Consider the following 26275-nt stretch of genomic DNA (forward strand, 5'->3'; position numbering starts at 1 on the left):
GGAAAAACTGAAGAAGCTAAAGTTATTCTCACAGGTGACTGACTTTGAGATAGCTTCACCAGGGATTCCAGATGTATGAGATATTTATGTTTTATGCAGGCAAGGGATTAAAGCTGAGTGGAGAAGGGTTCAAGAGAAACCTAGACTTGTTTCTTGAAAGGGAAGGGTTTTAAATGTAATGGTGAAAAGCAGGAAGGGTAGAGTACTATTAATGCTAAATTATTAGGGTAGATTATTACCCAATATAAAATGGGCCTGTTCAGCTAGGAGATTCTTTCCTCTTTCTAACATTTCTTAGGCTGTTTGGAATAACTTTGCTTGTCTCCATCACCTTTTGTGCCCCCTTTTTTTTTAATATTGAACTTTGTAGTGTGGGAAGCACCATACAAATTTATTACAAGGCCGTTAATGAGAGAATCAGGCATTTCCAAAAAATGAAGAATTGAAATCATTCTGCTAATTAGATTTAAAGGTTCATTAACAATTTCGGTGACACTGAAATATATGGTGACCTATTCTTATCTTACATGATCCCTGCTTTAATATATAGATGATTACGACATTCAATCTTCTGGCATATTTTATGGCTTAACAAATCATTATCTCCTAATTAGGGATGTCCGAAACTGAAGAAAAAAAAACTTATAATGTTGTGATCCCCAGTGCTCATGTCTATTCTAGTTAGGGGGAAATTCATAAATAAGCTTTGTGAAGGGAATTAACTGGGTGGGGAATTAACTCCCAGACTCTGGGCAGGCTGGACAGCCTATCAGATAGAAGAGTGTCATTGTCCATCTGTGATCTCTACGTAGAGACTCTGGGACATGGCTCTGGTGTAAGTGTGGGGCCTCATCCCCTACAATTTCTCCACCTTAGTCTATTTGCTGGAGACACCCTACATGGCACAAAGGGTATGAAGACGCTTCCCTCTGCAGTTCCACCCAGGGTTTAAATGGTGCGGAGGGCCTTATGGGGGCTCTTTGCACCAGAATGACTCATTGTAAATGTCTAATAGCAACCCATAGCATTTATTGCAATTATCTATCAAAATGAAATCCTCCCGGTGTAGGTGCATGCTGGGTATAGTCACTTAAATGTTCTAAACACACTGAAGTCAGATATGTGTCTTTGTGTGGTGTTATATTTGCTGCTGCTAGAAGGTTAGCAGGTATTTTGTTAATGTTAGTGGAGAAACTATCCCTGTTAGGAATAGCGTCATACTGTAGGGCACCAAATGAAAACCCTAGTCGCCAGTATCCTCAAACCTCTCCCTAAAAACACCATCATGTACGTGTTACCTCTGGGGGCCTTATCTGTGGGCCAGGGCATAACTGGGTTAAGAACAACAATTCCATTTCATGACAATATTTGAGATTTGGAAATTTGTTTTCATTATACTGGAATGAAACCAAAACTTTTAGAATGCTTTTGTGAAACAAAATTGTATCAAAATGTCCATTTTTGGATCAAAAAGGTTGATTCCTCCCTCTCTGGAAGTGACCATTTTGCACCTCAGAAACTTTCCGGCAAAAGCTTTGTCAAAATTGCTAGAATGCTGCCAAGTGTTTCAGCTTTGACAAGGCATCATTTTTCAGGGGAAAAAAAAGCATTTAGTAGAAAATATTTTGAACAGCTCCATCCCTTGGGTTTTCATTACATTGCGATCTTTGGTCCTCGTTACAATTAATGGATGTAATTAGGGCTAGAACCACATGGGCTGCTCCCAAGTATGTGACAGGAAATTCCATGACTCCTAGAAACCTACAAATTTGACTAGTTGGAGCATGAGGTGAGCTCTGCCCCCATGCAAAAGTGCTGGTGGGTGGCAGAGGAAGGGAAGGAGATTGACCTCCACTAAAATCAGAAGATCCACATGGATCTGAAGGATGCGCAGAAGCCAGGGATATTCTGGAGGCACTGTGCCTGCCCATTGGCTCCCAGCCTCCCGTTGGCTCCCTTCAGGCCCCTGAGCCAGGTTGCCTGTCATTACTCTAGCTGTCACTTTTCCTTGAGTCCTTTGTAAGCAGAGTGGAATGGAGCAGCAAGTAAGCTGAGACTTATAACTGTCTTACCCTCCAAACTCTTGCAGGCTTGGAGGAGAGGAGATGATATGGAGGTAACAATCTCCTTCTGTCACCCATGCCCAGACATGGTTGCTTTTTATCCCTGTAACCCTAGGAGGAGACCCTATAGCCCTTAATTATATCTCAAGTCCACAGAGTAAGTGAAAGTCTTTTAGGGCCCAAATGTGCAGTCCTTGAGGATCCCTAAGGTTTTGGGGTTTGCAAGAAATGCAGGCTGAGATCCTAGGCCATGCATTGCTCCACGACCTGATTTAGCAAATAATCTAGCTGGATTTCATACCCTTCTTAAAACTGATTTTGCATTACATGGAACAAAGGACATTTACTCACATACTCCTAAATCATTGTAATGGCTGAGAGCCTGGGATTGATCTCACTTTTATATTAGTGTAATTCCATTGAAATCAATGGAACAAACGTGGTGTGAAGCCAATGTGAATGAGCTTAGAACAGTCCATAGGTGTTTATCTTTAGCATCTGATTTCTTTATCCTTCTACTGTTTGGTTGAATAATGGGAAATACCATTAACTTGGTTTTTTTCACTGTAACTTTTTATTTTTGTATTCAGAGCCCAGTGATTTTCAGATCAAAAGTTTTGCATTTAAACATGTGTAACTGAAAAATGAATTTGGCCCAAAGTTACAGTATAAGGTGCAACTGCGAGGCTATACGGACCCATGTGCAAAATAAGAACAGTAACAATTTGCTTTGGAGTGTGCACCAAATATACATCTGGGACCAGAGCTACAGGACCAGGCGTTTGATGTCCAGTTCAGCTTAGAGCGGATTGTGGGGGTGGGAAGAACCTGATCCTGAGGTGACAGTCCAGTCCCAAGGAGCAATTTCTAGAAACCATAGGGCTACTCTAAGTTGTGCCAAATGGCAAGGACCCCAGGGGATTGTTCTGGCACATGGGAATTGATGCAGCACAAAGGTGTTCTGGGCATCCCCCCTTCCCTTAGCCTATGCAATGCTCCCTATACTACATAAGGAAACACCTTAGCTAACATGTAAGCAGTGTTCAGTCTGCTCTTCACTGCCAGAACAGCTCATAGCAGACATAATGGGACCAAGGAAGTGGCTCCAAGTCTTAGACTTTCATTGGGTTTTCGAAGTTATATAAAAATGGAATATAATGGGTGACAGCCATGATTTTTACCTATGAAGGATCCTTTTACAAAGTCTGCTCTCTCTTACACCAGACTCAAACCAGCATCATTGACTTGAAGGGAGTTACTCCACATCTACTGCAAATGAGATCAGCATTTGGCTCTAGAAAGCTGGGCCAGTAAATATATAACATTACATTTAGCCCTGGTGTAAGTAAGTGCATCTTAATGGAGCTATACCAGGGCTGAATTTGACCCACAGAGTTGTAGGTTAGCTATAGTAGTGTCCTAAATGATGGGAATAAAAGTGATGCAGAGTCAGAGGTACGTTATAATATTGTACAGAATACAAAGGCTCTTCTAACTGAAGCATACACTAGCATTCATTGGCTCAAGGGGCCAGACTGTGATTTCAGTGTAAACGTGGAGTAACTCCAAGAATGTAACAATGGAGGGATTCCAAATTTACATAGCTGAAAATGAGAACGGACTCTGACTGCTTGTGCTGATATTATGGTCTTGGATTTGCTCCTGTTGGATTTTTACTTTTCCCCTGACACACCATCTTTATTCACCTAAAGATATACAGCAATTTTACACCTGGGTTCACTGTTTCATCATAAACACAAAGAGAGGGCTGATAATGCAAAGTGTATGGAATGCTCGCCTTGTAGTAACACTGCTTGGTAATGGCATGTTGCTGAATCAGAGAAGCTAACATCAGGTTGAATTGTATTACATGGACAAGAAGGCCAGTTGGGTGTGCTAACTGACATCCAAAAATCCCCCATCAGTTCTGATTCTGAACAACACTTCTATTCTAAATAGGATTATGCTGCTGGGACTATGACATTTCTGGAACAGTTTCTATTATAGTTTAAAATAAATAAATAAAGCACCCAAACCTGCAAGCTTTGTGTAACGAACTAAGGGTTAGAGGACACAAATAACTCAGTTTTGTCAAGCAATATCCTAAAGGGCATACTATTGGATATTTTGTGGGAAACTATAGTTCACAGGGTAGTTTGATCTCTGGAAACTGGGATTCTGCATTGTTATCAGTGTTTTTGCAGCTGTTTTGTGGAAGGGGCAATAACTGTAATTTAAGACCATTTAATGAATATAACTATCAGGTCTCAGGGATTATATTACATACTGTGGCCTTGACAACACACTTGACTTTGAAATACATTTTAGTCACTTTAAGTAGAAATATTCCTGCCCCTTAGCATGAAATCTCAATGATGTTAAGACTCATTTCATTATTTTCAGAATGATAGTAAGGTTTGATTCATTGTGCACTGTTCCAGTTCTATGAAATATTGTTAGATTACATAGTGACCAGAGGGAAATATTATTTTAAACAACCTTGTTTGTAAGAATTTGCAGGGTTTCTGGTCTTCTACTGATTATGTATCCGTTACCGCATAGCTTTTTTGGATAGTCATTATTATTTTATGGATCATTTTTCTCTCTGATTGCTGTGGGGCCAAATTCTTAGCCCAGCTGCTCTGAAGTGTGGAACCTGCAGGACCATCTAGTCTCTGCAGACACGGGAGCGAACACAGATCTTGAAAGCGACCTTCCCTGCAGACACCCATATAGTAGCTTTGAGGCCACTTAACTTTTGTCCTTCCCAGCGGAAGGACTTAACTTTTGTCCTTCCCAGCGGAAGGACTTGCCGTCAAATTATCACTGAAGAAGAAAGAACTTTGACTGGGTTCACATTGCCACATATGGCAGTGAGGTCTTTGAGGATGATGCCTGGGGAGGCACTGAGCATGTGCAATGCCTCTGCTGATGCTCTAGCAGGCAAAGGTTCCTCCTTGGCAGAAAGCAGTCAGCTGGAGGGAAATTTAGAGGGAGAGCATGAAACCTGGCCCTGTTTTCTATTTTCACCTTCTTCCTCTACATGGGGAGGGTAATACAGCCCTAAAGCCAAGCAAATTCCACCACTGGGAGAGACTGGAGTGGGAAACTCACTACATCTCCCACACATTGGGCAGTTGTGTTTCCCTACACACATGCACACACACTATCCTGTGTGTGAAGCCAGCTTCCCTCATCCTAGCACTGGTCAGCTCAATGCACAGCCAGTTTATTCAAGTGTCTAGGGCATATGAAACCCTTATTGCCAAAGAAGCTGGACTCAGGGTTTGGTTCATGGTGATAAATCAATGATAAAGTCAACCTAACCCCCATATTCAGCAGCAAACATAGATCTGATATTTATTCTACTGCTTGTACAGCATTTAAATATTACTGTCTTCATGTATGTTATCACATTGTTATTAAATTACAGTAGGAACATTGTCAGATACTGATGTTTGGATTTACAGAGATTTGCTATTTCCATTAGAGCAGTACAGAGAAATCACTGCCAGAGTGTTACAGAGCCTGATTCTGAGCTCTCTCACACTGGATTTCACACTAAGATTGACACAGATATAAGTGAAAGCCAGAAAGACACAGTGATTTATAGACCTTGCTTTAGAATATCATGCATTTCAGCATCAAGCATCCAGTATATCCCTTCATGTAACAAGAAACACCCTCTTTTATTCCCAGTGAGAATATAACAGAAATGAAGCCAGGTAGCTACAAATCCCTTGCTCGGGTAATTCTTTCTGTCCTGGTGTAATTAACAAAAGCAAGTTTAATAAACTGGATAAAATAGAAACACATACATGCTCTGAGGTGAAGGCAAGCAGCCTGGGAATAGCTGCCATTCCTTTCTCTTTGACTTCTGGGAACATCTTGAAACGTGCAATCAACATAGCATACATGTTAGATATGGCACCACCTGGAGTCCACAGTAATACACTGTTATTTTTTCTATGCATTATTAACATCATTTTAGTACAAACTACACTCCTGTTACAGTTTTTCCATCTCAAGTTCATAGGCAAGGATACATGAATGGTTCTTGCTCATTGTTCCTCTAATCGGGGGTGGGAGGGCAGGAGAGGATAGACCAAATGGTTCTATTAACACACCTCCCATGCCCCAGAGCAAGGACGCATGTGAAAAGTTAAGGTGGCCAGAATGGGGTTCATGGGGTTTCTGCTCTCTCCCCATTCCTGGATGCCACTTCCCCACATTCCCCAAACATATCCTTCTCTTTCCTCAGAACAGTCGCAACTCTGCTAATTTGTATTCTTATGTGATGCTCTGACCCCATGTATGAGAAAGCAAAGGGCCTCTTTCAACATGTAAACCACCACAGGGAAAATGGCCATGTGGCACATGAGTGACATACTCTCTGCCCTCAAAGACTCCAGCATCTGTCCCAAATCTGGTGTCCTGGATATACCACCAGGTTGAAGCATTAGGGAAACCAGGAAAAAAAAAAAAAAAAGGACATCAGTCCAACGATTGTTCCTTTTATTTTAAAATCTATTATCAACCCTGCCCTTTGAAAGGATTTTTTTTCCCCACAGTGGGGTTGGGAGATGTAGAGGGATTAAATTTCTCTAACAATAGTGTATCAAAATCACTTTCATACATTGATTAAAAATATCAGTTTCAAGTGTTAGATTGATTCACCTAGTCTAAAGCTGTACTATGTTTTGATCTATATAATTCAGCTGCTAATGCTTAAATTAAACAATTTTGACACAAAAAACACAGTAAAAGGGTGCTCTGCAGTTTCCTGCCTTTTTAAAAGCTCGGTAAAATGGACCTGAGGTTCAGCAATCGATAAGATCCATAAGATTTGGATATAGCCTAGCAACCCATTGCTATTATGGGATATAATGCACCCCAGGTGCAGGTTTTACAATTGTTCTGTATCTGCTCAATTGTTATATGTTAGGTTTAAAAATGGTGGACCAGATTGTAAGCAAGTGTAAATCAGTGTTATTCCATTAAAGTCAATGGAGTTACATCACATTACACCAGCTGAGGCTCTGGTCTGGTAAATTTCGCATTGTTTTGGATTTTTCTTTTTGTTACAGCGAACATGGAGTTATGTATACTATTCCATTGTATGCCAAGAATTGTGCTTGTATCTCCCTTTCTAACTGGTACTCTGGTACAGGGTTTTTCTTTAAATTAAGACTAATCTTCAGTCTTTATAAGCAGCGAATTTCATTCTGATCTCACTTGCACTGATGTAAATTAAGATTAGCTCCCCTGAAGTCAATGGAGTTGCACCAGTGTAAAACTGGTGTGAGAACAGAAGCAGGCTTGTAAGTGATTTATTCTTCACAACCCCTTGTGAGGTATGTAGATATTTTAATGATTATTGTTACAAATGAGGAAATTGAAGAAGGGAAGTTAAGGCCAAGTTTACATCCCTAAAGTATTCAGTTGCCTAACTGTAGAATTAGATGCCTAAATGCCTAAATTAAGGCATCTGAGTTTTAGAAATTTGGTCTAAATGACTTGTCTAAGGCAACAAATGGAATTAGTGTCAACACCAAGTTTAGAATGTAGGAGTTTCTACATCAATGGACTGTTTCTATCACTCCATTTATTGTATAGCCATTTAGAATTGCATTTATTAATGGGCCTCAACCTCGGTTCTGATTTTTACAGACACATTTTTATGCCCATAGTTAATTGTGGGTGCCAAAGACACCTGCAAAAGTACAGGTCAAAATCAGGTCTGTATATAGTCAATTGCAGAGAATGGATAGAGTTAGAGACTTTTCTTCACTGCAGTGAGAGCTTTATATAAAAACTATTCTTTCATTTGGAGATGCAGGGATTAGAACTAAAAGAGAAGGGTACAGTACCCTTACATGGAGAAAAAGACAAAGATGGTTTTGACTATTGCCGAAACAAGCAGATCTGGCACAGTAGCTACTGCTTCTTAAGAAGCGTGAATTACGGTATAAACAAGTAATCCGCTCTGATCAGAAATCATATATGAATGATACAGGACTACATTCCAGATGACCAGTGTGTATATGTGCACTCCGTAAAACCAGTGATTGTGGAGCCCCTACACACAACTCCTCCGTTTCCCCTGAAGCTAGCTTCTCTTCTGCACAGGGAAGGAAGATTCCTATTCTGAACATAGGAGAGCTATACATAGGGGTGCTGCCTCATTTCTGTGGCTAAATGGCATATTTCCAGAATTTGACCCATTTGGTGAAATCCTGGCCCCATTGAAATCAATGACAACACTTCCACTGACTTCAATAGGGCCAGGTTTTCTCTCATTGGGTGTATGTTTTGTGGGTCACTCCACCTCATATAACCACCTACCAGACTTCATAACTGAAACAGACCCCCTACCTAAATGTGCCACTCTTTTAATCTAGCAATAAGGATATGCCTAATTACCATCCACATCAGTACTGCCCTGTCCATTGGCTTGTACTTTCCAAGCAGTGTTGCTATTAATCCTCTTTTCTGAACTAGGTTTCTTTGCACTCCAACAGGGCTGCTCCATCGTGTAGTTTGAATAATTAAAGTCTTTAGACTCTATAAAGTTGTTTTATTAGTTGTGTTTAAAAGCTTGGTGGGAAATGGTTTTCCCACCCTACAAGCATTTCTGAGATTTCAAAAAATTTTCCATCCAGAATGAGGAAAAAAAGAAAAAAAAAGGTGAAATCTTAAAACAATATGAGATCAGATCATTAGAAAAAAAAAATTAGATCAGGTCAACTGAAATTTTTCTTTTCAGTTTTGACCTTTTACATTTTAATTTTTTTAATGTAAATTAACTAAAGTTTTAAAAGAAAACATTGTTTCGCACTGAAAAATGAAACTTTTTGTTTTGAAAATGTTGAAATGTCCTGTTTTGACAAATACAAAACTTTTTTCCAATTATTTCTCAAAACAGGAAATTCATCAATACTGATCCTTTCCCACTGTTTTGGTTTTGACTACTCAATGTTGACTAATTCTAAAATATTTCATCAAAAAATTCCTGGCCAGCTGTGACGTTATTGATATAAACTGGGACCATATAGAACATGGTTTGCAACCAAGGTCCTGTAGTGGCACCAAATCTTATGTAAAGGGGGTCATATAAGGTGTCTAAGACCAGGTTATGGGTTGCTGGTTATGTCTGTATCATTTTGTAGTTGAAGTTATGAGTATTGGATCTATACTGTCTGTATTTCAAATTTGTGCTGTGCTTCTGGGAAACATCCCAGACAAGTTGGTCTTAGCTCTGCCTAGCCTGCTTGATGGCCCATTAAGGACCACCAGCTATACAACTGACCCATTGAGAGGAGGCAGATATGCCTTGTACTCTCAGCAGGGTGTGCAGAACTTGCCCATGTGACTGCAGACTCCATTTTTGCTGTATTTTCCACAGTAAGAAAAAGAAGCTTATATAGGCTCTTACACCTGGAAGAGCCTAATTAAGGCTGATGCTCATCTCCATCTTGTCTTCAGTCCTGCTTCTTACCTCTGGATGAACTTTGCTACAAACTGAAGCTCTGCACAAAGACTGATGACCATCCCCGCGGGGATATTCTCCAGAGACTTGATTGAACTGCAGTTTACTCCATCACTGCTACAACCTGAACTAAGACTTTGCCATTACTGCATGTAATTGATTCCATTTAGCCAATTCTAGCTTCATCTCTACTTTTTCCCTTTATGAAAACCTTTAGATTTGAGATTCTAAAGGATTGCAACAGCATTATTTGTGGTAAGATCTGATGATATATTGACCTGGTCTGGGGCTTGATTCTTTGGGACGGAGAACCATTTTCTCTTATTGGTGTCTGGTTTTCATAGCCATTCATCCTCAGGACGTGGCACTTGGTGTAACGGGAGACTGAGTGTCTAAGGAAATTGCTTGTGTGACTTGTGGTTAGCCAGTGGGGTGAAACCGAAGTCCTTTTTGTCTGGCTGGTTTGGTTTGCCTTAGAGGTGGAAAAACCCCCGCGTTGGGCTGTAACTGCCCTGTTTGAGCAATTGGTCCTGAACTGGCACTCTCAGTTGGGTCCCGCCAGAACCGCATCATCACACCAGCTCTAATTGTGAATGCAAACACTGTACATGCAGCCTCAATAACTGTCTAAGAGACAGCATTTTTCTGAGTGCCACCTCCTGATTAGTAGCGCTGTGCAGAGAGCAATTAGCTAAAAGACAAACAACTATACAGTATGTCTCAGGTGTATATGAAGGGATTGTATGCAAAGCAGAAACAATGAGCACCCCACAACAAAACCTAGAGTAGTAGAATACAACTAGTTAGTAGGACATACTGTTAACTAGTATGGCACCATCACATGGTGAAATCCTCTAATCTAGAGGAAGCTTTTAGAGGCAGTGAGACAAATTCAGATGTGATATAAACAATGGTGTAAATGGCACATTGAGTATAAAGTTGGTCAGAAAATAGACGTGAGGGGTTTAAGTGGTACCTGGCTGTAGAGTCCCTTTGCTTCATCTTATCTTTGCTTGTCTTAGAGGAAGCAGCATTGTCTAATGGCCTTCTGTTCTCAACTTTGCTACAGACCTGCTATATGACTTTGGGCAAGTCACTTCATCGCTCCGTGCCTCTGTTTCCCCTCTCATTCTTTGTCTGTCTTTGCTATTTAGTTTGTTAGATCTTTGGGGCAGGGACTTTTCTCTCACTGTGTGTTTGCACAGTGCCTCATACAACAAGGCTACGAGCTTGATTGGAGCCTCCAGGCACTACCATGATGCAAACAATGAATAAGAACAATAATACCCTCTTGTTGATTGCTAATCCACCTCAGTTGTGATTGCTGAATGTTACACTTGCTTGCTAACCCACTGAATGTCAAATCAGTGCAAGCTACACAACTTTAACACTTACACTCATTCTCTGACCACCTTAACATTCAACATGTAATTTACACTACAGTTGATTTGGTCCAGAGACTTCCATGGGAATTGAACTAACATATTCCAGGCTGAATTTGACCCATGGTCTACAAATAGCTATCGAGCCGTGTATAATATTGACTTTCAGCAAGGCACAATCCAGTCCTCCAACCTTATGTCAGGAGAAGGAAAGTGATGCTAGTGTAATGAAGGATCTGTACACGATTGCTGATCGCACTGCAGTTTGCCTACTTAATCTCTTTCTGGTTTTCACATTCAGTATGTGAAGTGCTTTGGCTGTGAGCGGGCACAGTAATGCCCATGAACAGCAGCAGGTTCCTGTGCATTATGGAACAAAACTCCCCCTGCTTCAGTAGGAATGAGGTCAGGATCATATAGTGCTATTTAAATACTCATTAATAACTAATATAAATTTCCTGCTCTCACTGTGTTTAAAATTCACCTCTGTGCAAAGGGCCAGAACAAGGCCCATGAGCCTGCTTAAGCCCCCTTGAGTGGCATGTGATGTGGACTTTGCACTGGTCCTCTGCACAGGAATAAACTTCACACTCAGTGTATGTGACGGGCTCAGAAGTACCTGTGATGATTAGCTGTGCAGTCTACTCATCAGGAGATAGTCAAAACATCCTTTTTCCCCCTGTGAGACCACTGAACCTTTCTTTCCAGAACAGATTCCTCCCACAGAGGTCATTCTGTTGCTGTGAAATTGACAAAGGTAATCCATACAGTGCTAAGTCTTTGTCCCTTTTCTGGATAGTTTCTGTGGCTTTGGGAGATAAATACATAAGTAATTTTAACTAATAAAGTTTCAGAGTAAAATGGGAAGTGAAGAAGAGTGTAATGCAAAAGATTAAATGGCATGCTAAAAAATCAGATGTCTCATGGAAATAGTGCTTGGCACTGACAGTGTTTCCTCTATAGTTAATCATACTCATTTCTTGACTTATTGATTTGCCTTGAAGAAGCTAAGGCTCTGATCCTGCAAGCACTTGCACACTTGAATAACTACTCACATGAGAAGTCCCATGGAACTCAATAGAACAACTCACCCCTGTAAAATTATTCACATACATAAGGCTTTGCAGGATCTTGCCCAGGCTTTGTATTTACTGATAGGGATGATACATTTTCCTGCTCACTTAAATTTCTACTGTAACTATGGAGGGCATTGGAGTGTTTCTGTGTCTCATTATAACACTATAGTCTTTTATTTTATGTAATCCATAAGAAAGTAGGACCATAGCAGAACTGCAGGGCGAATGTCTCTTCTGATTAAGTTTTCCATGCACTACTATTGCTGTTCATAATGCAGCACAATTCGCTTGAAGGGAATATTCAACAGTGACAGACATTAAATCCCTAATAATCACATCCCTGAATTTCATAAATATGCAGTACTTTTATCCAACAGAGGACAGCGGTTGGTATTAGTGAGTGACCCCTTGAAACTGTGGATTTCACTGTATTGACTCTTTAGCTAGATTAGTTATGAGGTCTATCACAGTATTGTCTGAAACACAAAGAAAGCTTGAAATATCATATACCAGGTGAAAATATCCCATCGCCACAGCCCCCTGGCCAGCCAATCATTTCTCTCATTTTCCTTAGCGTGACATATTCCAAAAGTACAAACACAGGAGCAATTTCATAGGTGAACCTGAAATGTAGTAATGGCCATATTTTATTCTCTTTATTTAAAACATTAATTTACTACTTAAAATATCTACACAATTGTTTCCATTGTCAAATCCTGAATCTATATCATGTATAGATACGGTATAGTGTACAGTGCAGAGAACTATATTTTGCAGTATATTTGATTACTTTCTTTCTGCCTTGAAGTTTAAATGTTTTCAACCCCGTTCCTGTGAGGTGCCGAGGACTCCGTTCCCACTGACTTTAGCAGGAGTGGAGCTTGCCCAGCTTCCTGCAGGACAGGGGCTCACATTATTACAATGTATTCAAGAGCGATTGACCAGAACGAGGTCCTTCACCTCACATGCAAATATAGTCTCCCGGAAGTCAATGAGACATGGTGCATAAAGCAAGATATGCATACCACACTTCATAGGCCAGGAGCCTTACAAATGAACTTTGGGTCTGACTCTGCAGCCCTTCGCCACTTGGATAGTCCCACTGAAACCAATGGGCACTAACCCACGTGAGTAAGGATTGCAAGGTCAGGTTCTTTTGTCAGCAAGTCTATTTATCTAACAGCATCTATTTGTGTTTCCATTTCACATTTAAGGTATCTATGTATGCAAAACACAAAAATATTTTCCCCTTTACTTGCAGAAATTTTATTAGAGCTGTTATTTTATTTATGCGATGCATTTTTTTTATGGGAGACAATATACAAAGCAGTTTTAAAATAACATGATGGCTGTATTAAAATATAAAAGGCAGACAAATGTTTTTCCTGCTAGTTTCACATAAAAGGCTTTCTTTTACCTACAGCTACAGCAAATACTGCAGAATCTAATTTTAAAATCAACCTAGATAATGATAGTGGCAAATTCGGCTACTTACATATTAGTATTTGCTGTTGATGTCAGCCAGTCTGCAGCTAATCCAACCATGTCCAGTCCAGTTGAAAGTTGATTGAAATATCTAGGATGCCCTGCATAAAATGGAAAAAATGTATCAGAAGTCTGATGAAGCAGAATGAAATTGCTCAGTACTGACTGGTGTATTTATCTCAGGATTTTTACACGATGGAAAAGCATCATCAATGTGTGAAACAACAACAACAACAGATCTTTGTAATGGGGAGATTATTTTCCCCTTCCTTATTTCAAAATAAGTAAAACAGGAACAATGAAGTAGAGCTAGAAATTATAAGATCTGTCATTTGTACTGAAATTATATTGTACTGGAATTACAAGCTCTGGCCATTTGTATTGAAAATTAGTGTTACTGCACTAAAATAGCTATTCGCCGCTGCATGTGTGTCGCATGTTGTCACTGACTGTGCTTTTGCTTGGGCTACGTTTGAAAGGCACAACACACCATCTGAGGTGCTTGCCACTGCTTATAACAGCATCAGTGATGAATGGCTAATGATGATAAAAGACAGGGCAAAATGAGAAAATGGAACACTTTGCTGACTGCTTTGAACATGACTCAGAGGCTGATGATTGTGCAAATATGGCATGGACTGTGGTAATATTTGTCATTTCTCCACTGTCAGAATACAATTATAAATAATTGTGATTTTAAATAAACCCGACAAAAGGGAACATTGCTGCTATGTCAGAATGATATGTGAAAATATATTCCATGGGCTGGGTAGTCCATTTACAAGGTTTCTCTTGCTGATTTCTGGATTTATCTAACCTCCTATCAGATATTATATTTCAAAACTATGCCCAGAGCTATTGAAACTGGGAATACAAATAACTCATTAGAGCTCACTTGACTAGTCATGTCCTGCCCCCGTATTTAGAGTTACATGGCTTTGTTACTAGCAAGATTTTTGAAAGATTAACAATTACGTAAATATCATCTCATTCAAAGGAAAGTGTTCCTGCTTAGAAAATAACCCAAGGACTGCAGACTGGTACTGACCTCATGGGAAAGATAAAACACAGCAGGGCGACTGAGGAAATGCCAAGAGAAAACTTGTCTCCTAGTTTCTAGTGGTCTGTTATTAGGCACATACACATGGCTAAAAGAATTGTGCTGAGAATTACTCACCTGCCCCCCAACTCACAGCACACAAAGGCTGAGTAATTGGGCTTTGTGGCTGGAAGTAAGCCTGGGTTGAGAGTTGGAAACAAAATCCAATTCCCCCCATCCCATAATCCAGGGACATAGCAGCCCACACCTTCTACGCAAGGATTGCTGACCACTGGTACAGCATAAGCACAGATCCTTGACCCCTTTCTCTGGTCAATCATCAATGCTTTCCTCTATCTTTGAAGCTGGCACAGAGCCTATTCCACTAATGCTCAGGGGGTTTCGGAACTTCCCATTATGACTTGCATGGCTATACTGCTCCAGCCACACAAGGATTCCACAGATATTCTGCAATATGGGAGGACCTTGCTCAGGCTCTCCACCAGCAAGTGAATTCCAGCCTCACCAAAGATGTGATATTCTGTGGTAGCTTTCAACAATTAAGGGTCAAATCATCTCCTCCCTCAGGAAAACTGACAGAAAGTCTGGGAAAAATCCTGGGGGTCCAGCTGGGAGTCTATGGCAAAATCCTGGGAGAAAACAGAGTTCTGGTGCATTTCTTTAGAACCCAGTGTCTCCTGCCAATCCCTACCTCCAGTCTCCCATAACAGCACTCCAATATCTAAATAAGTACTTTGCCTCAGTCTTTAATAAGACTAGTGGGGAGTTTAGGGATGATGGAGGGATGATAAATGGGAATGAGGATATGGAGGTGGATATTACCGCATCTGAGGTAGAGGTCAAACTTGAACAGCTTAATGGGACAAAATCGGAGGGACCGGATAATCTCCATCCAAAAACTGGCGATAAATTGTGATCCCGTAGCGATAATTTTTAATCATCGGTAAACTCGGGGTTTCCGTACGCGGGGGAAAGGAGCATTGCTACGTAGTCCTATCTTCAAGAAGGGAAAAAAAGTGATCCGGGTAATATAGTGCCTGTTAGCCTTGACGTCGTAGATACGGTCTTTGGAAAAAATTTAAAGGAGAACGTAGTTAAGGACACTGAGTAAGTGGTAATTGGACGAATTGCCAAAATGGGATTTACTAAGGGTAATCGTGCCAACAACCTGATCTCCATCTTTGAGAAGGTGACGGAATTCCTAGACAAAGGAAGCGTGCTAAGCTATTTACCTCGATTTCATAAGTCATTTGACCGGTTCCGCATGGGAACATGTTAGTTAATGGAAAGGGGATGAATATGAAAGTTGTAAGTGGATAAGAACTAGTTTAAAGGGAGGACTCAGCGGGTCATACTGAAGGTAACTTGCAGGCTGGAAGATTACTAGTGGAGTCCTCAAGATCATTTTGGGACTGATATATTTACCTTTTTATACTGACTTGACAAGAGCGGAATTCTATAAGTTTGCGGCGACCACAAAGTGGGTATTGCTAACACGGAGAAGGACCGGCGATACAATACTGAAGATCTGGACCACCTGTACATGGATAATGTATAGGATGAAATCATAATAGTGAAATTGCAAGTTATGACTTAGTGATTATATATACAGAATTTAAGTATACATTGGGATGCCATCAGTTGGAAGCAACGGAAGGAGGAGAAGGACCATGCGGGTGACTGTTTGATAGCGGGAATGTCTATGAGCCGCCAAATGCGATTATGGCCGTTTAAAAAAAGCAAATGCGGGTTTGATAGGGCTGCATTCAGGCGATTGTATTTCCTAGCAAGGATAAGGAGGTGTTTAGTACCGTTATATAAGGGCTTGGTGATACCCCACCTGGAATATTTGTGTGCAGTTTCTGGTGTCCCATTGTTTAAGAAGGATGAATTCAAACCTGGAACCAGGTTCAGAGACGCGCTACTTAGGATGATGCCGAGGAATGGAAACCTGCCTTTATGAAAGGAGACTCAAAGAGCTTGTTCGCTTGTTTTAGGCCTGCGCCAAAAGAAGGCTGCGCGGGATATTGCTTGCTCTATAATAAATTATTCAGGGGATTAACGTTCAGGGATGGGAGAGAATCTATTTAGCTTAGCCACTACATGTAGGCACAAGGACAAATGCGGTAACAAACTGGATATTCAGGACAGTTATTCAGACTTGAAATTAGACGAAGGTTTCTAACCATTAGGGGGAGTGAAGTTCTGGGACACCCTTCCGAGGGAAAAAGTCAGTGGGGGCAAAAGACCTTATTCTGGCTTTTAAAACTAAGCTTGATTAAGTATATGGAGGGGTGATGAATTGATGGATTAGTTTCAATTTGGGCAATTGATCTTAATTATCCCAGCAGATAAGTCCTGCTCAATGCGTTCTGTGTGGGATGTTGGATGGGATGGGATCTAGAAGTTTACTGCAGAGAATTCCTTTCCTGGGTCTGCGCTAGTGAGTCTTGCCACACATGCTCAGGGTGTTAGCTGATCGTCATATTGGGTCGGGGAAGGAATTTTCCTCCAGGTTTGGATAGGCAGGGCCCTGGAGGTTTTTTCGCCCTTCCTCTTCAGCGTGGTCATGGGGTCGGCTTCTTGCTGGTGGATTCTCTGCAGCTTGAGGTCTTCAAACCACAATTTTGAGGACTTCAATAACTCAGTCATGTGTTAGGGGTTGTTATAGAAGTGTATGGGTAGGGTTCTGTGGCCTGCTTTGTGCAGGAGGTCAGACTAGATGATCATATTGGTCCCTTCTGACCTACGAGTCTATGAGTCTATGAGCACAGCTCCCTGAGTAACCATGTGCTCAACATTTTCCTCATCCACAGCTGGGCCAAACAACCCCTGCCTTTGTCGATGTTGGATAGTGTGGAACAGGATGTTCTGTAAGCTGTACTGACAGGGCTAGTCTTATTGGGGGACCTGTGGAAATTCCCACACGTTTTCAGAGGGGTGATGCTGCAGAGACAGGTTCTTCCCCAGCTCTACCTGGAGCTGGCTCACCCACACTCCCTTTGAAACCACAGAGTCCTGCATATATACAGCCTTCTCACAGGAATATCCTCGGAGCAAAGGAAGCAGGGAGAATGATGCTTTCACTTGCCATCGCTTCAGCAAAATTTGGGCCCTGCTCTCCACTTATAACAGGAGAGGAGATAATCTGACTCTGACCATAGATGCTTGTATTTCTCTGTTATTGGGACTGCTTAAGGTCCTAGAGAGACTGTAAAGTTCTTTCACCCTATTGGATGGCCGAAATAAATTCTAGTGTCATTTAAACCTTGATCATATAAGCAGATCTTGCTTGAGGCATTAGTAAAAAGCAGTAGAGTAGTGCTCTCCTACCTCAATGCATGGCTATCAACATTGTTTAACAACTAACTGAAAGAGGGGACTGTAAGTAATCTGAATCTGGGGTGGGTTCAAGAGGAAACAGGGGAATACCATTGTCTGCTGGATTTATTAACTTAAAAATAGATCATTTGGACATATTTCTCTGCCACCCAAGGAGCTCAATGCACGATAAAGACACTAATCAAGCTGCAAAGCACACCTGTGAAATCCAGAAGCCCCAGTACTATCCTCATCTTACAGATGGACAAACTGATGTAAGTAATGTGCCCATGGTAACACATGAGCCCGAGTCAGAGCACGCAATATAACCCCAGAGCACTGATAGCCCCAGCTGGCAACACTTTCACCCTTTGTATTCTCTGTTATTTATTTACTGTCTTCTGTTGCCCTCTAATACAGACACACACACGGATCCTCTGGTAGCCATTCCGCTTTGTAAATCAACCTGCTCTGGCCACCTTCATGAACCTTTTGTATTTACTACCTGCTAACTAGCAAATAGCACCGACCAACAGCAATGCTGGACAAACACTAGTTCTTAGTCTGCTCACTGTCTGGAATCTCCATTATTTTTTAAACTCCAGCAAACTCTGGAAATTGAATTGCAATGCTACATACACCAGTATTCCCAGAAGCTGAATTTTAATTGAACAAACATAAGAATCTGGATCAGACGCACCTGTACCGACGCACTTATCCAGTTGAGAAGCGGGGAAAATACCACGTGACATATCTAACCAATCGCAATTAAGCAATACACAGTGAATTTTTAATATTGATAATCAACCCATAGAATAAGCAACTCGAGCAGATAGTCCTCAGGAATAAAGCCTGGGAAACCGGATCTGGCTGCAGAATAGGAGGTTCAATTAATCAATTAAATTGTTTATTAGCAAGCTTTCCCCCAGGAAAGCTCGTGCTCCAATAGGTCTGTTAATTTATAAGGTGTCACAGGACTCTTTGCAGTTATTACCAATTGTTTCCTCTGAGCCCTTAGCAAGCACAGGCACAAGCACTTCTACTCTGCTTAGCTAAAGGCTGCTTCAGGGTATTTTCTCGAGGATCCCATGCTAAATTCACCCAGCAGCTCAGAACGGATATTGGCAGACCCCTCTCTGCTAAGCGGAGGCTGCTGCTGAAATACACGCCTCCTCCGGTTAGAGAGACAGCCTTCACTCCTCTGTTAAGCTAGCAAACGCGAAGTGCGGGGCTGAAGGGAGGCAGGCAGGCGCTCCTGCTTCAGAAAACGGTCTCTCTAGCTGAGCAGATGAGCTCCGAGGCTCAGCAAGGGTCTGCTGGTCAGACGTCTAGGGATCCCGTTCGGAGGGTGAACCGAGCCTCAGTCCAACTGACATGCCCTCGTCTGTACACTCCCCCGAAAGCCTTAACGTAGCGAAGCACGTTCTTCGGCCGGACTCCCCCGATCTGTTTGACACAGGCGCTTTTTCGCCGTTCTGGGCGGACGCCCGGTGCCTTTGTCTATTGCGAGTGGAGCTGCATATGGGCGATGTTTAGTTGCGGTGCTGGACCGTTGCCACAACAGTCGTGACAAAAAGCTCCAGAAAGTTACAGCGTTTCCAACCCTGCCCTGCCTTGTGTATTTGCCTAACACCGCATATTGCGGTCAGGCTCGTTACTTACATCCTGTAGTCCTGGCACAGCGACCCTTTCACCCGCAACGGCAACGATTTCGTGGTACAACTCAAAGTATATATCACACGGGGGAAAGGGCTTTGGTGTAAACGTAGTGCCAGCCTGAGATTCGTATGAAATGGCTCCTTGAGGTATCAAGAAGCCTCCTAATAGCAGCGAAATGACAATTGTTTTACCAGGCTAAATAGTATTACTATTCAAACGAGACAGGTAATAAGACAGGCGTGTATACGTGAAACGTGCAAACGAAATCCGACTGCCAGTTTCTTGCGGCTGCTTTGACGTGCCTGACATTTTGGAAGAACCCAGAGGGTACTACACTCCTGATCAGCGAGACTGAGCGGACATGGATAGCCCTGAGCCAAGGAATCACATCAGGGGAATACAATCACACTCAAAGGGTGTCTGGAGCTGCATTCTCTTGGTCCCGTTTTCTTCCACAACCAGGGTACTAGCCTGACCACTTGCTTGGTGAAACTAACAGAAGCCCTAGCAAACAGCTTTATTTAAAATAAATAAACAAAGAAATGTTTTAATTTTTTTAAATGGTCATTGCAGTCATTTGAACTTTGAAAATGTAATTTTAAGTATAATTCTTCTGTATATTTTAACTACAAATGGGGAAATTTCCCCACATTTCTATGGCACAACGGAAAGAGTAAGATTATTTTGAAGGAATTGTATACGTACAAGTTCACAGTAATTTTATTGCGTCGATATGCACTGAAGCGTAATGCAAATTGCACTTGTATACTAGTAGAGCGAGCCTAACAGATCCTCTCTGAATCGGGTTCAAGTGTTTGTTCTAAACCCGTTAAATAGTGGTTTCCTATGCCATATTGCGACACCAGACCAGGAGTTCCACCAAATGTAACTACTTCAATTATTTTCTATATATGTTGCCCGGATATTTTTTGGGAAGCTTTGGTGACATCAGAATCAAATAGTGAAAACACCGGACCGATCCTGTCCCTTTGAACTCAATGGGAGTTTTGCCAAAGACTCCAGTGGATCAGGATCGGGTCTATTTCACTCCATCCGATTTGTTAAAAGGCTACCAGCTGTGTTTCCCGCAGTCTGCACAGCCGATAGGCACATCACATTATCGTCTCCTTCAGATTTTTGGACCCACATTTTGAAAGGATTTATACTTAACAATATTATTTATATTTATTTAAAAAATATTTCCCCAGCAATTCAAAAGCCAGTGGGAGCTTCTCGAACCCTTGTTTTCTCTACAAATGGTTCTTTTAAATAACAGTATAAGAGAGGCTAAAGGCAGCCTCTGTTTTCTGTTTATTCCGTGGGATTTAATTGGCTGGGTCCACACTAGAGTTTGCTGAATTCTGTTTAGCATCACTGAGAATATCATTTTCATGTGGCAGGTTGCCTAAATGGAGATAACGACGTGAGCAGGGGACAAATGGTGCTGTCTCTGGACAGATCAGAACTAACTGGAATATTTTTTGGTCATGACAATAACAAAAATAGCCATTAAACAAGCTCTTATTTTACATGCTTAGAATCCAGTGGGAAAAACCATGTTTTCTGCGTTGCATTGCGCCAGATTCTCCTATTTTTACACGGAGCCCAGGAGCGGGCAGCCAGATCGCGTTCTCCGGGAAAACGGGATTGTTCATTCTCTGCACCCAGCCTTTTTAGACTGTGTGGAGATGTGGAGGTCAAAGCCAGGGCTATGCGATGCAAAGCCGAAGCACCAGCTCTCGATCCGCTTGGCACACAGGAGAGTTGGTGGCCTTTTGTATAAATAACATCGCTTCAACATACCGCTGTCTGCTCAGAACTTCCATTAGTGTGGTTCTTATAGCAATTTTAGATGACAAATTAATTAATTGCTTCTTTTCTCCCCACCCCATCAGTCAACGGTAACACTTTCTTCTTAGAAGAGCTCTGCTTCAGGGGCCCTATCCTGCATTCCTTGTGAACTGAGCACTCATTGGGGGGACTGCAGGGAGTGGATTCTGCTATGTCGGTGTAAATTCGGGGTTTACATTTGTTTAGCTTCGAATTCATACCGTTGTAACCGAGCGCAGAATGTGGTCCCCATTAGCGGGTTAGGATGGAAGAGCGTAAAGAATGGAAGATGGGGGCCCAAAATGTGCTCGATGTAAAAATTTAGTGCGAAAAGAGCCACAGGGATGGGAGAATGCTATTTTCGTAGCGATTGATATACACAGGTTCCACCATTGACAGGGACAATTCATTTCAATCAGGAAGAATGTATATCGTTGTACTTACACTGTAACACTGTATTTTCACGTAGGAAAATATTAAGAGCGCCAAGAAATAGTTTCTTTTCTTTCATCTACTGTTATGTATTTACAAATTACAATAACTGCTTGAAGCCACACAGGGCAATATTCTATCCCCGCTTCACGGACTTTCCAAGGATCAGCAAGTGACATGTTAAAACATAGTAAAAAAATCACACATACTAGAATCTCAGCATGCCGTTACCTGTTTTGATTGCATATTTTAGGGTTGTTCTGCAGTTCAACAAAATTTCTTCCAAGGTCTGTGGTTGATCTGCCAGTTCCCAATTATATTCCTGAAGGAGCTCATTTGGGTAATGGAAATCAATAACCTTTGTTGATCTATCAAAACTTTTCACCACATACTGAAGCAAAATATCCATAACATCTTGTAGGAAAGACAGAGTTGTTATTTCCCCATTGCACGCCGGCAGAAGATCTGAGGGAGAGAATTACATGAAATGTTAGCTCCAGTTTATTGTTTAATGTACAGATTTTTGACACAATCTCGCCCCCACTGACTTTGGGGCTTTTCTATTGGCTTCAATGAGCGGAGGATCGGGTTTTTAATTTGTTAAGCAATCCGATGAGACCTTATTTCAAAAATATGTTTTTCTAGGGGATAGGTCAAGCTCTAAATTCATTGTTAACTAGAAATTTGTGTGGAAAAATGCATTTTATGACCGATTTTAAAAACATTGAAAAAAAAAGAAAAAAGAACAAGAAACAACGAAAAGAGTTTCAGGGAAAAATAAGTAAATACCTGTACCGTAAATGACACAAGTGGAAGACCCAGAAGAGCATCACAATAAAACAGCTTCTTTGTGTTTGGTTAAACGGGAGGGTTGCAATACCTTAGTGATGCTTGAATGCCTTTCCGTGAAATAATACGTTATGCTCTGATTTACTCATGTTTATTTATTCAGATTTGTATCTTTATTTAAACCGGATTGTGCAGGAAACCCCTATTTCTTGTGATTGTATCTTTGTAGCCCTGTAGCGGTTAAATATGTAGGAGATTATCAAGGCTGCTTGTTGTCCTTTGACCCCACGGGCCAGGAGAAGGGAACCCTGAGCAGCTGGTGGTTCGAATGGGACCATTTCTCACCAGCACATCCCCCTTGGGGTCTGGGGTATCTACTGGAGCAGAAAGACTGAGCTGTTCGTTCATTAATATGGCAAGAATGTCTGGAATTAAAAATCGTGAGCCCGACTGGCTTCGTGTTTCTCAACAAAAGCTGCCGTCAGTCTTCCTCGGGCAGCTCAGCTTAGAGGCCAAGCCAGTCCGAATATCTTACTGGTGTTTTAGAGAAGTTTGTCATCTACCCTATCCCACAGGGAAACCCTTCTTCTGAGTGTACACCCTCTCGGCTTTAACGGCAGAGCCATTGCACAGCAAGCCCAGACAGGCCCGATTGTGGAGCAATATTGAGTTTACACGGACACATATCTATATAGATAATCCCAATTTCTGTGCTGTCCATATAGCCCCTTCCCAAACCTTCCTTCGTGCAGTCCTGCTGTGCTAGAATAGTCCTGAGAATTTCTATCATTTAGCTCGTCTGTGGTTCTCCACCCCTTGTGTGTATGAGAGATCTGCCCCTAGGGTTAGGGTGGGCTGAGAAAGCCCAGCAGCTGAGAAGTCGGAGGAATGGCTTTCCATACAAGCACACACGCGGTACCGTTACCTGTTGAGTGTAAAAATGCATAATTAATATCCGCTTTCTGGCAGCTACAGGGCTTGTTGTTGCAGGTACAGGCCGGTGTCTTCTCCGCTGAGCCCAGGCCCTCCTTCGCCCCGGTTTCCATGGGCTTTTCTCCATCCCCATACAGCAAAGCTAACAATGGCACAAAAGACGCAGCCTAAATACATCAGCTCTTAAAACAGAGGGACTGGACTACAGGCCCCGCCGCGATCCGCTAACCCTCTCTACCAGCACAAAAGGACTTAGAATGCCTCCAAGGTCCCTCAGGTGGCTGCGAATTCTTTTTTGCTTATTGCTCATTTTCATGAAATTTGCTACCACTAGTTTCCCTCGCTTACCGCAGAGTTTGGTTCCAATTCCTCCCGTAAACTTTTGGGCAGCCTGGCACCACGCTTTTGCTGGAAGAGAAAAAGGTCTGCGTAAATTATCCGGGCTGTACCATACCTTCTGCAGGGTCATCTCGGAAACGGCGTGGCTCAGGTGTCCTGGTCTTGCTCCAGGCTAGATGCCTGGGTGGGAACTGTCCCTCTTGTCTAACTTTCAGAACTCGAAGAGCAAACACATTCCGGGTAACACAGAACACAACTTCCTTAATACCCCCCCGAGACAGCACAACCCTTCTCCTCCCTCTCGCCTTCCTCTCCCGCCCCAAAGAGACACCCCCCCAGCCAGGTAAAAGCCCCCCTGGAGTAGACTCAGGTTTATGTTGGCGTCGCTCCTTCCTGCCCTGGAGAATCCTGCGGCACCTTGGTCCAGCTCTAGCTGGAGCCAAGGCTTTGCAATAAAGCTGCCCTGCAACCCAGCTCTGGGTCCCGAGTCCCTTGCGAAGTCCGAGGCGAGCTGGGACCGCTGCGTTTCTCTTTGCCAGCGCTGCCCTGGGTGGTGGCTGGAGTATCTCTAGGTGATTATTCGTTGCCTCATCCGCATCCAAGTGTGCGCTCCGTTGCTGGTCAGGACGGACGGCGATGAACTGGCCAGCCGGTCTCCAGCCCGCTTGGCTGCAGGCAGGGAATGGGATGCGGGGCGCAGGTAGCGCTGGGAGCCCATCCCGGGACTGGGCTGGGAACTTTCCTGCGGCTGGTGGTGAAGCCAGCGCTGCTCCGCGCTCCTACCTGTGCCAGGGTTCTCCGCGTCCCCCGAGCCCTCCTCGGAGCCGAAGGACCAAAAGCCGGAGCCTGGCGTTGCCATCTGCGGAGCTGCCAACAGTGCCTAGGAGCCGGCGAGCTGCAAGGAGCTGTGTGGGAGGGAGAGTCCCAGCGCGGGAGTGTCCCCGTGTGCAAGCGCCAGGCAGCGTGCGCCGGCGCCAAGAGAGGCAGCGGCGCCCTGGCGCTCCCTGGGGGTTCCGGAGAGAGGGAGGCTGGAAGCAGCCAGGAAGACGGGGCTGGCCGCGGGAAGTGGGAAAGGGACGCTAGGCGCTCTCCATGGTGCCGATCCGCTCCCTCTCCAGCTCCGCGCGTCTCTCCGCCAAACGGGGGTTACCGTGGCTCCGCTTTTATCCAGCTAGAGCCCTCGGCCCGCCCGGGTGCCCTGGGGCGGGGGAAGGGCGGTGTGCGGAGTCACGACTCCCCTGGAGCTGTGGGCTGCTGCTGCTGTCTGGGAGCTGCTGTTGGACACGCGCTGGCTCTGTGCAGAGCTCAGCTGCGGGCGCTGCGGGGCCGGTCCGGGGGCTGGGGTTGGTGGGACGCCTGCCAGGTCCTTAGCACAGCCACACTTGCTTCGGGAGCCGGGCGCGCCCCACGCGAGCTGTGTACAGGTAGTTGCAGGGGGGAATGGGGAGAAAGACCCGGCAGCTCGAGGGAGGCACTTGAAAGCTAGAGGCTGGCACAGGGGCAAGCTGAGGAGCACAGAGGAACCGACTGGGGAGTCCCGGGGCTGGCGATCCCACGCGTGTCTGGCTCTCGGGGGGCCCTGGCCTGACGGGGATCACATTTCATTCAAGACCAGAGGGCAGGGGACTGAGCGAGCTGATGTTTTGGCGTCAGTGGGCACGGGTAGAGGGAGTCGGAGGTTTGATCTCGCAGCCTGGCCTCCACCGCCACCAGGCTGCGAGATCAGACCTCCGACCTCCTCTGCCCGTGCCCACTGACGCCAAAACATCAGCTCGCTCAGTCCCCTGCCCAAAACACAGAGAACCAATCTCGGCCTATTTCTAGGCCTCCCTGAGTCAGTTTATTCCTTTACGCGGGGACCAGCCCCCTGCCCCCAGTGTCACGGAAACGCAGCTGGACATGCACGTCCCTTTGTGTGTGGCTCCGGAGAGCGGCTACAACTTGAGCCTTTTCTGAGCCTGCCATACGGCGAGGCGATAGCCGGAGACAGGGGCTGCGGCATTGTTAATCCGCGGCTCTATTAGCCCAGAAACGCCGTCGGGTTGCAGACCGATGTGTCTATTCATCTCCCTTTGATGACAACCCCCAGATCAGCTGGGTAGCCGCCAGCCAAGCCAATGATCCGGAAGGTGGATCGGTCTCGCTCCAGTTCATCACACTCCGTCTGTCTCCTCGGCTGCACGCAGCGGCTGCCACCGGGGTAAATCGGTTCAGACTCAGCCCAAGCCCCATCCTCTGGGCCCGCCCGCGGAGCCTGCCAGAGCAAACGGCAGCAGCACGTAGCCGGAGCCGAGCTCCAGGGCTGCATCCCTCACGCCCTCCGGCCCTCGCAGGCTTGCAGGGGGCGCCGAGACTGGAGCCGCTCGAGTCACAGGAGTGGGGCCTGGCAGCGCCCCGCGAGGCGTGGGGCGGGAGGA

At 43.8% G+C, this 26275-nt stretch overlaps 1 protein-coding gene across 4 annotated transcripts in view; it reads right to left on the minus strand.

Moving 5' to 3' along the window:
• Positions 1 to 24910, minus strand: part of GAD2 (glutamate decarboxylase 2) — a 57612-nt gene extending 32702 nt beyond the window's left edge. The window contains exons 1-7 of one of the 4 annotated variants that reach the window (XM_032786228.2): positions 24642 to 24910; positions 23868 to 23927; positions 23512 to 23661; positions 22029 to 22262; positions 13506 to 13596; positions 12521 to 12633; positions 5882 to 5997 (exon numbers count right to left, since the gene is read on the minus strand). In XM_032786228.2, coding sequence (XP_032642119.1) covers positions 5882 to 5997; positions 12521 to 12633; positions 13506 to 13596; positions 22029 to 22262; positions 23512 to 23661; positions 23868 to 23927; positions 24642 to 24717 — 840 coding nt within the window. In that variant the 5' untranslated portion in view covers positions 24718 to 24910. Of the gene's footprint in view, positions 1 to 5881; positions 5998 to 12520; positions 12634 to 13505; positions 13597 to 19538; positions 19646 to 22028; positions 22263 to 23511; positions 23662 to 23867; positions 23928 to 24641 lie in introns of those variants that run through there. The other 3 variants (XM_032786229.2, XM_075062279.1, XM_032786230.2) reach the window with 3 other exon arrangements.
• Between the last annotated feature and the right edge of the window lie 1365 nt (positions 24911 to 26275).

This window comes from Chelonoidis abingdonii, chromosome 2 (assembly GCF_003597395.2).
Source record: "Chelonoidis abingdonii isolate Lonesome George chromosome 2, CheloAbing_2.0, whole genome shotgun sequence".
Lineage (NCBI taxonomy): Eukaryota > Metazoa > Chordata > Testudines > Testudinidae > Chelonoidis > Chelonoidis abingdonii.